General features: G+C 35.5%; 1 protein-coding gene across 1 annotated transcript in view; it reads left to right on the top strand.

The window, feature by feature from the left end:
- LOC148940102 (chromatin-remodeling ATPase INO80-like) overlaps nucleotides 1-13,534 on the top strand; it is a gene marked incomplete at its 5' end in the record, with an annotated part of 70,721 nt that overhangs the window by 17,222 nt on the left and 39,965 nt on the right. Inside the window, 3 exons of the mRNA XM_089106074.1 lie at nucleotides 2,390-2,795; nucleotides 6,945-7,161; nucleotides 9,538-9,665. Coding sequence (XP_088962200.1) covers nucleotides 2,390-2,795; nucleotides 6,945-7,161; nucleotides 9,538-9,665 — 751 coding nt within the window. The remainder of the gene's footprint in view (nucleotides 1-2,389; nucleotides 2,796-6,944; nucleotides 7,162-9,537; nucleotides 9,666-13,534) is intronic.

The following is a 13,534-nucleotide window of genomic DNA, read 5'->3' as shown; positions in this document are numbered from 1 at the left end:
TGTCCCTCTGGATAGCTTGACTCTTACCACCCCTCAGTTAACATTTCGTTTACCTGCCAAACCTTCTAGGTATATCTGTTTGATCATATCGCAATTGTAAGCACCTTTCTAGCTCTGCAAAACGGGCAGTTTGTCTGCTGCCTAGTTCGTTTGTCCTTTTACCTGGACCCATTTAGTCCGCTCTAGAATTATTGTCGGTACTAGGCCCTTATGCTCTAACCTGGGCACTAAATATGGCGAAGAGTTGATTTCCTTTGCGAGTTAAACATTCTTATTAAGATTACTATAGGCATTTCAGACACCCTTATAGGTTCTAGGCATAGCGCCCATTCTTTTTAATGGACAAGACAGTATTTGCTTAAGTTATTTTTGAAAGAATACATTTTATTGAAAGAATCCTACCAACTTCTCAGGATTTTACTGTTCAATATTGCTAGGTTTTTCCTTCTTCTTTTATGGCGGGGAATGTCACATCACAGAGACCTAATAATTATAAGAAAACCTAGGAAAGGCCCTTTTCTGCCTAATTTCCCCAACACTTAGGATTAAGGTGAAAATTCGGAAATATTAGAGAACCCCATTGAAGTCATTAAGCGTAAATTCCTCTACTAAAAACGAATATCCTGAACAAAAAATTGATCCTAATAGTTCTAGACATCGAACTAATCATAAGGTTTAGTGTATCATAAAGAATAATCTAGATCAGGGGTGGCCAACCGCAAGATTCACCAAACTTTTATATTCTGCGCCCTCATGATGCGCGCACATCTTGGAATATTACAGGTTCGATGTTTCACTCTTAACAATATTGTTCATTGATGTATATAGCCCAAGTATTATATTGTTATGTTGTATACCCCAAGTATTATCAATGTATCATGTTATGCAAGTTGAGCTATGAAAAGTGAATTACCCAAATATTTTTCTTCTTTTGGCTGTCCTTGTAACGTTGCTTGTCAATACACCTACTGCAGAAAAATTCTTCTCTGCACTTAGAAAGCTAAGAACCTACCGAATATTCGATCAAATGCACTTGAGCATCGACAATTTAAGGATTTTCTGAAAGAATTAGGTTCTGTGTACTTCAGCCGAGTCAGATTGCTAAGTTGTGGTAAATGTTTACAGCGATTTTATCAGTTACAAGAAGAAATTGATTTGTTTATAAGTGACAAGCAAAGGTCTTTGCCAGAATTAAGAAATGATGAGTGGTTATTGGATTTATGCTTTTTAGCGGATATTGTCAATAAGCTCCATGAATTAAATATATCATTGCAAGGAAAAGATAACCTCATAGTTGATACATTTAATCACATGAGAGAATTTCAGAAAATATTATTGTTTTGAATTACTATGGAAATTTAATAATGCTCGCCACTTTCTATTGTTGAAAGAATTTAAGAAATCAAAATGTAACAATTATATCAAATATGCAAAAGAAATAAGAAAACTTGCTGATGCTTTTTGAAAGCCGATTTAATAATTTAGAGTTGGAAAAAATGCACCAAAGTTTTTGAAATATATTCATTTCCTTTTCATGATGAAATTTAGTCTGTCCAAGAATATTTCCAAATGGATCTGATTGACATACAGTGCAAAAATGAATTAGAACGCATGTTTGAAAATTCAGAATCAAAAATAGATTTTTTTAAACATTTACGTCACAAAGGGAAAACTATCCAATTTAAGAAATTTGGCACAAAAAGTTGTGAGCGCTTTTGGTTCAACTCACACTTGCAAATCGTTTTTTTTTTTTTTTCGAAAATGAAATTGACCAAACACAAAACACGCAAAAAACATAACGGATACCAACCTTCAACACCAATTATGGTGTGCAAACACCCAAATTGAGATTGACTTGCAAAAGTTAAGTGAAAAAGGGGATAAACAAATATCTCCCTAGTGAAATAAATATTTTTCTATGATTTATTTTTGTATTTCGTTATTTTTTATTTTTAGTATTATATATTTTTTTAAATGTGCATTTAGTATCATTATTATTATTATATTATCTATGTTTATATGTAAAAATAATAGTAAACATAATTGATGAAACTTCATTACTTTTCAATTTGTCACTCCAAAAAAGATCTATAATAGGTCTAAATCAAATATGGGTATGTATAATTTTATATGCGGCCCGCGGAGTTATGATGCATTTCCAATGTGGCCCGCAAGATAATTTGGGTTGGCCACCCCTGATCTAGATCCTTGTCCAAAATACATATTCATCTGCATTATTTAGTCTGTTTCTCTCCCCCGTGCCTCTTCAGGTAGGGGGGGGGGTATCTGTTTAACCAAATATGCCAATATTTTATTCATATTTGTATGTTTGACATGCGCCTGAAATTTTTTTTTGAGAAATAACCCTTAATTCATGTGTTTTTTTAAGGTTAAAAGACTACTTAAGGTATCTACAAAAATCACCAATTATTTACCACGAGTCAATATGGCATGACGAAATTCGACCAGTTCGAAGAAGGTCACTACTATTTAGACCCAGTTTTAAGATATCTCCTTCCTCTGTGATAAACAGTCCTGTGATGAGTTCCTTGGTGTTTTCCTCTTATAAATCTAGACTTTATGAATGTGGCAATATTGTGATAGGTCCAATGAAAGAGACAATAGAGCACAGGATGATGAGAACGAAGAAGAAGAATAAAGCTTTAAGGATAAGGGGAATATTGGAAACGAGTGATGAGTGGTTGCCTGAAATATCACATATAGAAAAACAGCCTGTTTTACATGAGGGGTATTGGTTGGAATATCCAAGTTTCCTTTACCAACCGTTATTAAAGGTAACTCCCAATTCAACTGTTATTTTAAAGCATGTAGCAAAGGTATTTGTGACGTATAAGAGTAGAAATTAGCACTAGGATTGAAAAAATCACTACGCCATCTAGAACTTCGTGTTTCTTAGTATGTTTTCTGCGCAATAATAAGGCAAAATTAGTATAGTAATAAGTGTTTGATCTCAGTTTCTGAAAAAAAAAACTTAATTACGGAGCGTGAAAAAATACCAAGAAACGTCAAATGCTAGATGGAGTCGGTTTTTTTTTTTAAACAAGTTTTAGTTTAAATTCTAATAAGTTGTTCATACTCAGTGACCAGCGGACCAACACATTATAGGAGCCCTTACATAGGTTGCAAGACTACACTGGCTATGAATGATGAATGAAAAACGAAAAAGAAAAAAAGGACAAACAATAAGGATATTTTTCAGTCTAATTTGTCCTATTGTTTCTTCATTTTATTTTTCCTGTTTGTTTTTCATTCAGAAAATTTTGAGATGACACTCTAGGAGTGCACAGTGAAGGACTTCAAAGGACTTAAGCCACTGAAAAAGCAAGAACTGATGACGGAAACTGTTGTGACTAATGATCTTATAGTTACAGGAAAAACTAGACAAGGCCCTAGAATAGTGCTTGTTGCCCCAAACTATGGGATATTTAAGCCTGCTGGTGCCTGGAAAGTAAATGTCCTTGGACTCCAGTCTAGTCCTTTTTGGATAATAGTGTCCGGTTTAAATAGGTTAAATAAAAATTCAATTCTTTCTTAATCGGCCATTCATACAGATGCAACTCTTATTTTAATTGGAATTACTTTTATAAACCACTAAGCAAATAAATTACAGAAGCTCTTAAGCAGACCCTGTAGGATCAGGTCTGGTGTTCGTTGTAAAATATCCGGTTTAGTTTAATCAGAGAAAAAACCGGTACTTTCTTTACAAACTTTTTTTACGATAAAGCATTGTAGGGTTTGTTAATATCAATATCTGGTCATTATTTCTTTGTATGTTGATCACGTATTCTCCACTATACTTCCAAGATCCCTGAATTCCGCGACCTGTTCGATTTCCTCATTTCCACATCTGATATGAACTGGGGAATCAGTAGTCGCCATTGTTTTGGTTTTGCTCGAATTTATTCTTAGGCCAAGTTGGCTTGCTTTTTCGCTGACCCTGTTTAGAAGCTCTTGCAGACGTTGCCTGCGCGACTGTAGCATTGTAATGTCATCTGCAATGTCAATGTCACCAACTATGACTTCGGCAGAAAGTTTGGTATAATTGGTCGCGGTTTAATTAACTAATTAAATAGAACATTCAGTATTTCTTTCTCAGTATCAATTGGTCTGTAATATAATCTGTAGTATTAAATTCCTGTCAAAGCTCACTAATTGCCCTCTTAAATAGTTGCCATATGACTAACTGCATGCCTGGGATATGGAAGATCGAATTTAGCTTAATGAAATAAAGTATGATAATAATTAACTCGTAGAATGAAAAGAATAAAAGGGACACGCTAAGACAAAAGTATTCATTGGCGTTTAGTTAACAATGTAAAAAAAAAAATTAAGTAATCTTCAGAATACTGGCTTAAAAAGGAACCACTGTAGCTTTGTTCAGGTGGAAATGAAATTGAATGTCGAGTAATGAGGGAGAGGGTATTATTTTAACATACAAAAAAAGAATAATTTCCATTTCATATTTCAGTTATATGAGTCAGTCAGGGGTCACGTCGATAAATCGATTAAATCCATTTTCTGAGATTCTCATGTCAAAATATTTTATTGGCTCTTAAATTTTCGCGGTTCTTAAAACATTTCCTGAAAATGGGGCTTGATACAAAAAAGTCAAAAAACGTTTTGGCCATTATTAATAAGGATTCTACTTGACAAAGTCTAAACGGAGATGTGCTTTAAATATATTACCTGCACTTAAATAGATGACCAAAAAACAATGAACCCCCTTCCCGTATGATTGGTACTTAAAATCAAAATTGTCTCTGTTTTTTTTTTTTTTTTTTTTTTTTTTTTTTTTTTTTTTTTTTTCGTCATTTGTTTTGTGGATTAAATCAATTCGACTTGTGGGAAATGGCACTCACAAGAAGCACGAAGAAAATATTAAAAAAAAAAAACTATAAAAAAGGAAAGAAGAAAACCTTGCGGGCAAACATTCACTGTTTCGGTTGAACATATGGTCAAATCGATGACTGACAAAGGAAGTATCTACATAAGGACCATGCAGTTATGAGGCCATACTGTGGATAAATAAACCGTAAACAAAATTGTAGCTTTTGGGTAACGGGCAAACGTCGATCCGTGTACACTCAATATTTTAAATGTATTTTCCAACTCAGATTCAAAAGTTTTCCCAAAATAAGATGATCCCAAAATTCAGTAAGGTGGAATCACACAACAATTTTTTGCCAATGTTCAATGGTAGGTAAGAATACTTAAATTCCTTCAACGTCAAATTGTGTTGTATTTACAATCTTCAGAAACTAATTTTTACTTTATTTTATAGCTTTTATTTTAGAAACAAGAAGAGCCATATTCATATTTGCTACATTGTCGGAACTGCTCGAAAACTAAATTTTTGTACCCTGGTCATGCAAAATCAAAATAAGTTAACTACAAAAGTCTTTTAGTTGAGTTTTGTTTCAATTTGCCAACTATGTTTTGTAAGTAGAAAAATCACAATGAATTATATATATATATATATATATATATATATATATATATATATATATATATATATATATATATATATATATATATATATATATATATATATATATATATATATGCCCTTTCTTAGACTTCATCAGTCGATTGAAAGGTAATAATAAGAACCAACGATGTATTTATCTCAAAATCATTAAAATCAAAGTTGTGTGTTATGATTAATATGTTTGAAAATCCACGTGTTTTGATTATGGATAACCGACATCTTCATCGGATGACTTTGAAAACATTAATGGTAAAGCTAGCTATCTAGCTATAACTAAGGTCTACCCAAGTTATGCTACCTACCGTAAAATAGCGGCACAGCCCCTTTTAGGAATTGTCACCGTCTTCACTAGAGGTTTAGGCCATTGATTGATCCTCATGAAATTATGCTGTCCATTCTGCTGGAAATCTGTTTGTTTATATGGATTGCGCAATCGTACAACTGTTAATTGTCTAATGTCCTCTAAGACGAGCATTATAAAACGGAAAAATTGATGGTGCCATGAATCTTGGTAAAATAAAGAAAAAAGAAAAGAAGTGCATGCAACTGTTTCTTGGGGAGATTTCATTTTTAAACCCTTAAAGTAACGGAAAGAAAGTAAATAAAGCTTTTATTAGCTTTAGTTATTCCAAACTACCATATTTAAGAAATTTAAGTGTATAACATAATCTAAGGTGTACTTCTAACTCAGTTATTTTGTCTTTTTACTTGGAATATATGTCTGTTTACTAGCTACTGTAGCTACTTCTCTTCAAGAATTGTTAACGAAAAGCAATAATTGAGACCTAACTAATTATTGTTGTTCAATAGTTTCTAGAAAAAGATCAAACCAGTCCACAATCCACCCTTTCAACTCCCTATGTCGCTTTGTCACTCATTTAGTTGCCCTAACAAGTCGCAATAGGAAAATAATGGTAATGGAAAGGTTTTATTTCTGGTGACGTTCGCTCAGGCGGAGAATTTAGTCCTTGGTTGAATTGGTCTATAGCCAATCCTACAGCCTTCAAACTAATTCGTAATAGCCATAAAAATTTGTATAGCCAATAAGAAATCGCAGGGGCTATGAATTTAGCCAATCCGGAAGCTTCCGTTGACACCAGCTTCCTCAAATTGGTTTATGTTTAATCCAGCAACGTAAACATAGATTATCTAGCTAGACCTTCATGTATAAGGAATGTTTGGCTAGATACATGCCTAGTTGGGACGTATTTAAGAGGAGAGGAGGGGCTAGAACTTACAAGGGTTAAACCCTTGCCCTTTGAAATAAGAATCGTTGCAACGTAAACTTTAAGAATCGTTGCAACGTAAACAATGTGACTTTCATAATTTTATTCTTACGTCCTTAAGGCCTAGGTATGAAAATCGTGCTAGCCATAAGTATGATCACTGCTTAATGCGCAATTCTTTTCTTAGTTTTGTAATTTGTTCATTTCAGGCCAGTGCTCAGTTCAGAGGAGTTTATTGCAGTGATAGGAGTGCCAGCTGGAAGCTAGAAAATCTTGTCCACTGTTGCAATCAGGAAGAGACTGTGATTATGATGAAGGGCTGCCTACCCACTCCCTCGCCTGTTAAAATTAGTTTTTCTCCAGAGGAAAGTGGTGGGATTTCATCTTTGACAACAAAACATGGCTGGTCCAAAATGATTCTTCCCGGTTGGTCTTTTTTTCAGCTTTTAGATTAGTTTAGTTAAGCTTCTTTTGTACATGTTTAAATTGATGAGTTTTCGTTTATGCCATAAGCAGCCAAAATTCATTAAATTTTATCTTATTATTGTTTTATTTGATGGCTAGTGAATACTAGGTTAGGTTACCAGTTTTCTGCAAAAAAAAAGATTTTCCGCCTTCCCCCAACCATAAAATTTGTAGCCCAATTAACACCCCCCCCCCCCCAATCGGATAAAAAATCTTTAATTTTTCCCGAACCCTTAGCCCTGAGACAAAACAGGGCATACTTACCAAACTGTGTTAAAACTTCGTCTTCTTTTTATGAAAGCTACTGATTGTTTGCTTTTCTATAATGAAGTATACTCGCTTGCTTTTGGGCTTCAGGCATAAAAAAAAAATAGATTAAAAACGTATATTCTCGTGTGAGTATCCGAAAACTCAACTGACTCTGATTGTAGAAGTACCCTGGAGAAATTGTTACGGGTTGTGTACCGTCACATGATTTTTTTTTTTTCAGATTTGTGATATACTGGGTGTTACAGACACTGACCAATTATGTAATTACTATAGATAATAGATTAGTTTAGCTCAGAAGAAAAATTAGATTTTCAAATTTTAAAATTCTCATTGTTGTTGTGCTTTTCTGCAGTTCAGTAGAGACCAAATCAAAAACAGGACGTCTTCGAATTGTGTCGGTAAGATCGTGAGGGAAAATTTCAAAGAAGTAGAAACCTTAATAATTTTAATCACGAGAGGGGGTAAAATATAAAGCTATGATGCGAGTGAATGGAAGTGAAGCCTGTAGAGTTTTGCGAGGTCCTGTGACGTAGTATCAGTATTAGTACTTTAGGGAATTTCCAAGAATATATAAAATTTATTGGGAATATCAATCTCAGGCTAGTGTCCTTTTAAAATTTCATATTATACATTTAAAATATCGAGATAATTAGTATTTACGGTTTTATTTACGTTTTCGGGCAGTTCAAGTCCAACCTGATAGCTTGCAGAACCTACGTTCCCTAGAAGCAAGTGCCAAACGAGCTTTTAGGGTTTGTTCTACACAAAACTATGTCTTCATATCCGTAAAACCGTTGTTTACAGCCTGTTCATAACCACAAAAAATTGTTCATGGCTATGAAGCAGGTTATCAAAGTCGAAACTTTGTAGATACAGTGCTCTATAAAAAGCGGTCTTCTGTGTATCATTTTTATTATTGCTTTATCCACACAAAACTGAATTCTGGAGTTACCTAATGCCAGGATAGACAACAAATGAAAAACGGAACACGCAAGTTCTTACGTGAGGGTCACAGTCGCAAGCATTACTCCGCAACTCTAGCCCATTAGAGTTACTGCAACACTGCATGGGGCCTTTGCACCGAAGGTCTCATTTTTTTCTTTCTATAATGGGGATATACTATCATTCATCTCTCTGTATACCTTTTTCTCATTGTTCATTTCCTTAACGGTTTTGAAGTCCTTTTCGCCAACTAAAATTAAAGTTGCTACTGCATTTTTAAAGTTTTTGATTGTTTATTTTACGATTCACGTTTTTTTTGTTTTTTTGTTGTTTTTTTTATAATAAAGTCCATGTTGTTTGTTTTTCTGTGTACTCTTCGAAAATTCTAAATTACCTCTGGGTGATATTTCTATTTATTTGTTTACTTTTTGTTTTGTTTTTGCTAAGTTGAGTGTCCTTTTTTTACAAGGACCCTGAGTATCCACACACATATGCGGCGTCTTTGATTCCCCCTGTAAAAATTCCACTCCTATCATTTGGAAAATAATACTTGATAAGAAAAAATAAACAAAAATATATATATATATATATATATATATATATATAATTTGCAATTGAATAAAAGAAGGAAAAGCCAAGGGGCTTTCGGGGGAACAGAATAGCGTATTGTTGAAAGCGTATTTAATCGTGAATACATTTTATCTTAAAAGTAAAAATAAGTTTGCGAAGAAATTTATCAATAATGATAAAATGACTATTTGTACAAATTCGTATCGGAAATATACATTTTTCTATAATTTTACACTTGGGTAGGGTGTACCGAAGTTGGCCAAATGTGCTACCGTACGAGACTTAAGGGTAACAGGAATTAGAATAAAGCCCGACATTTTTGTTATTTAGCTCTTTTTATTGAAAAAAAATCTCAAATATTTGTCAATAAGTCTCATGTTCAGGATCAAGGACTTTTGATGTGGGTTGCATGGTACAACTTGGCATCCGCTGTTACACCCTGTGACTCCACCTCACATGTTTTGACTGTCAAGGTTTTACTTATTTGGTCTTCCTCACCTGTCTAGTTCTTAATATATTGCTTCTATCTTGTTTCATGTATTTTGTTCGTTTTAGACAAACAAAGCTTGATTGCTGATTCGGGCAAGATGCGAGTTCTCGATGCTCTTCTCAAGCGATTAAAGGATGAAGGACATAGGGTTTTAATCTACAGCCAAATGACACGGGTTATTGATCTATTAGAGGTATGGCATTTTGAACTATTCCTCCTCATAGGGTTATAGGCTTCAAATATAAAGGTAATGGGGTAACTTGCCGGATCTTAAGAAGAAGAAGAAATATTCTATTGTTTCTTTAAGGACTTCTCATATTCAACTAATATTTTTTGCTTAAATAAAACCTAAACAAGCAAGTTTTATATTTTCATAACACATTTTACATATTTTTTGTATGTTTATTATATATTTTATATATTCAAACAAGCATTTTATATATTTTATATGTTTTTTACATATTCAATTTGTTTCATATTAATGTTCTATTATGATTATTTTTTTTTTTCAGAGGCACTTCATATGGAAGAGGTGATCCTATAAGGTTCGGAGGGGGCTCTTTTGATTGGAAATCGGAAGTTCTAGTGCCTTTTTTAAGAGTCAAAACTGATCGGAGGGCAACTAGCGCCCCCCCCCCCAGTCCCCAACGTCCTTTTTCCCCAAATGTATCCGATAAAAATTTTGAGATAGCAATTTTGTTAAAAATAGTTCAAAGACCAGCTAACAAAAACTCCGGAGTCGACCCCCCCCCAGGGACCGGGGGCAGGCGTTGTGAGTTATGCCCTCGAGAATATATGGTTCTTATAGAAGGGATGCTTGTTTAAACTTCAGAGATGGCTCATTTAATTGGAAATTGAAACTTCTAGTTCACTTTTTAAGCTTCAAAAGAGATCGGAAGCCAACTAGCCCCCCTTCCCATGCTCTTTTTTTCCCTAAACTCATCCGATAAAAATTTTAAGATAGCCAATTTGTTGAAAATAGTTTAAACATCAAATAACAGAAACTCCGGGGTCAACACAAACTCTCAGAGCCTGGGGGCAAGTGTTTTAAGTTATGCCCCGGGGGCATATAAGGTTTTATGTAAGGGATGGTTGTATAAACTTCAGATCTGGCTCATTTGATTGGAAATTAAAAACTCTAGTTATCTTTTTATGAGTCAAAAGGATCGAAGGGTATCTACCCCCCACCCACCCACACACACACAAAAACACTCTTTCCCCAAATGCATCCGATCAAAAATTTTAAGATTGCCAGCGTGTTTGAAATATTCCAACGATGAGATAAAAAAAAATCGCGCTCAACATACCCCCCCCCCCTTAGAGCCTTTGGGAGGATTGTAATGCCCTGGGGGGTATATAAGGTTTTTATGGAAAAAGTGGTCGTATAAGCCTCGGAGGGGACTCAAATTATTAGAAATTGAAAGTTCTAGTTATCTTTAAGAGTAAAAAGTGATCCAATGGCAACTAGCCCCCCCCCCCCTTCCCTTCCTCCAACCCTTCTCCCCATATGCGTCAGACCGAATTTTTATATAGCCATTTTGTTCAAAATAGACCAAAGATCATATAATAAAAAAGGGATAACACACCCCCCCCCCCGGGAACCTGAGGGCAAGTATTGTAAAAATATGCCCCGGAGGCATATAAGGTTTTTATGAAAGGGATTCCCCAAATACATCTGATCACAATTATGTTGAACCCGAGGTTTTTGTCATCTGATCGTTGGGCAATTTCAAACAAAATGGCTAATTTCTTGGATAATTAATAATACTATGCCCAGGTCTAAGTCCAAATTGTTGGGAATCTGTTATTGAGGTGAGGGGGGAGGTTTTACCGAATTATTTACCGACTGACATGGTGTTTGTTTCAATTTTTGACTAAATCGTGGTGGTTCACGTCTTTTTTTTTTCTTTTTTCTTTTTTTACCAGCTTGCTGATCATATTTGGCAGGGAGGGGGAGAGGTGTCCGACGCCTTTGGTGTTAGGCTGCTGAAACAGATAAGAAAATGTATAATATGTTTGAAAAAATTGACGAATAATGTGAAAATGCAGTATAAGGTTTATTAGATAGTTAAACCTAGCTTCATCGCGCCTCCTGGATTTTTGTACCTAATCCTCTCTAAAATAGGCTATTGTGCGGGCCAAAAGCACGAAAATGCTTCTGTGTATGAGGAAAGCACCAAAATTGGCTGAGATGTACTTTCGAGCCTGCAGTTTAATATGACTCGATTACACAAGCGACATTTTTCCTCAGAACGCCGCTAGGTGGCTTGAAATCCAAGATGGCAGACGAAAATACGAGTTTGTCAAAATGAGAAGACATGGCCGTTCAAATAGGCTACTAAGGGGTAATCGACGGCACAAGTTCCAAATATGAGCTTACAAATAACCTAAGTTGTACCGTAGTGCCGTTAGATGCCTCAAATTCAAGATGGCGGGCGAAAAAGGAAGTTTGTCAAAATGAAAAGATCTGACTGCTCAAATAGGCCAGTATGGTGTAATTGATGGCAAAAGTTCCGAATATGAATGTAAAACTAACCTAAGTTGCACCGTAGTGTTGCTATGCGCTTCAGATTCATGATGGCGGTAGAAAAATTCAAGTTTTGTTAAAACAAGAAGTAATGACTTCGAATGGGTGGATTAGTAGCAGTCAATTCTTCAGATTCTGAAAACGCACATATATGCACATAAATATACCTTAGTGTACCGTTGATCCGCTTGGGGTCTAAAATCGAAGACGGCGGAAGAAACTGCCAATTTTCCGAATCGCGCGAGGGTCATGATCCCGATATAACAGGCTGGAGTGGAGTAATTAATGCAGCAGTTTTAAATATCGTTTTGTCATTCCGACATACGCCTAGTAGTAGTACAGTCTGTACAGTACAAATTGCATAAGTATGAGACCAAGATGCGTCCAATTTATGGCCTTTGTTTACATTTGTTAAACCAAAATCCGTTAAATACTTGTTTACTCTTCACCTCTTCATTTATTGTAAATGAATCAACAGAAGCTAGCGGACGGATTAAAGTGTTTAAGAATTATGATTTTATCAGGAACACAAAGAGATCAATCGAATCTTCTGGTAAAAAAAATAAAATAATCACATGTTCAACAATTAAAGCACTTTGATTTGCACCAACATAATGGGCTACAGTTGAGGTAAAATTTCCTCCAGCTGCATCTTCTTTCACAGCCTTTTTTGCAAATACAACGCACTGTTTCGCGACAGACTTTTGACGCTGGTGGAAGGGATCCTAACCAATTGGGAAGCCAGTTTCCATTGGTGCCTCTAACCCAGCCAAAGTCAGAAAAATAAGGAAGGGTGTTGATTCCAGGCTACGACTCCACACGTGACCTGACTGTAGCGCAGCTCTAAGGACATGTAAAAGCGAAGCACTAGCTGAAGGAAGTCTCTGCATGTTCTTGGTCTTTTTTTGTCACCTTGTTGCAGTCTTGTTTTACGTCGTTTGTCTTCATGACAAAGCGTTCAAGGTTGTGTACTTGCAGTTCTGTCACTTGGGGAGGCTGCTTTGTCAGTTGAAATATTTCAGTCCTGGAATATTTTGCCAAGTCACAAAGAACTGCCTCTTTGAGTGGTGGATAAAAGAAGAAACGGTATCTCATCTTGTAAACGCGTGGAAGAACGAAAGTGCCTGTGATTTCTTCGGCCTGAGTGTTCGAACTATTTCGTGAATGGGAACGTACTTAAGGTTGTTACCGACACCAAACGCAATAAATAATCCGGATACTCCAATGCGATCGAAGCATGAGGTCGCAATCGCAATTACGTCTTTGTCCACCGTTCGTATGAGAATTGACACATGTCCTTGTAAAACTGTGTCACAAGCGTGAAGCAAAAGGCGGGTGTCAGCCTCTTCGTGTGAACATAACCGGGTGAGGTTCTGCTCTTCGAATGCATGGCTAGCAATGTACGTGTTTCCAGTAGTGCAATTTACTCGTTTTGACGTTGGAAACCTTTTTCACGACAACATGGGATAGCTGGTTTAACAAGTCTGTTTTGTCTGCATCTTCTTGCAGGAATTTTTTTCACTTCAATGTGATAT

The sequence above is a fragment of the Artemia sp. Qi Xiang Cuo genome, chromosome 20 (genome assembly GCF_049724085.1).
Source record: "Artemia sp. Qi Xiang Cuo chromosome 20, ASM4972408v1, whole genome shotgun sequence".
Classification (NCBI taxonomy): domain Eukaryota; kingdom Metazoa; phylum Arthropoda; class Branchiopoda; order Anostraca; family Artemiidae; genus Artemia; species Artemia sp. Qi Xiang Cuo.
This window is presented reverse-complemented; position numbering and strand designations above follow the sequence as displayed.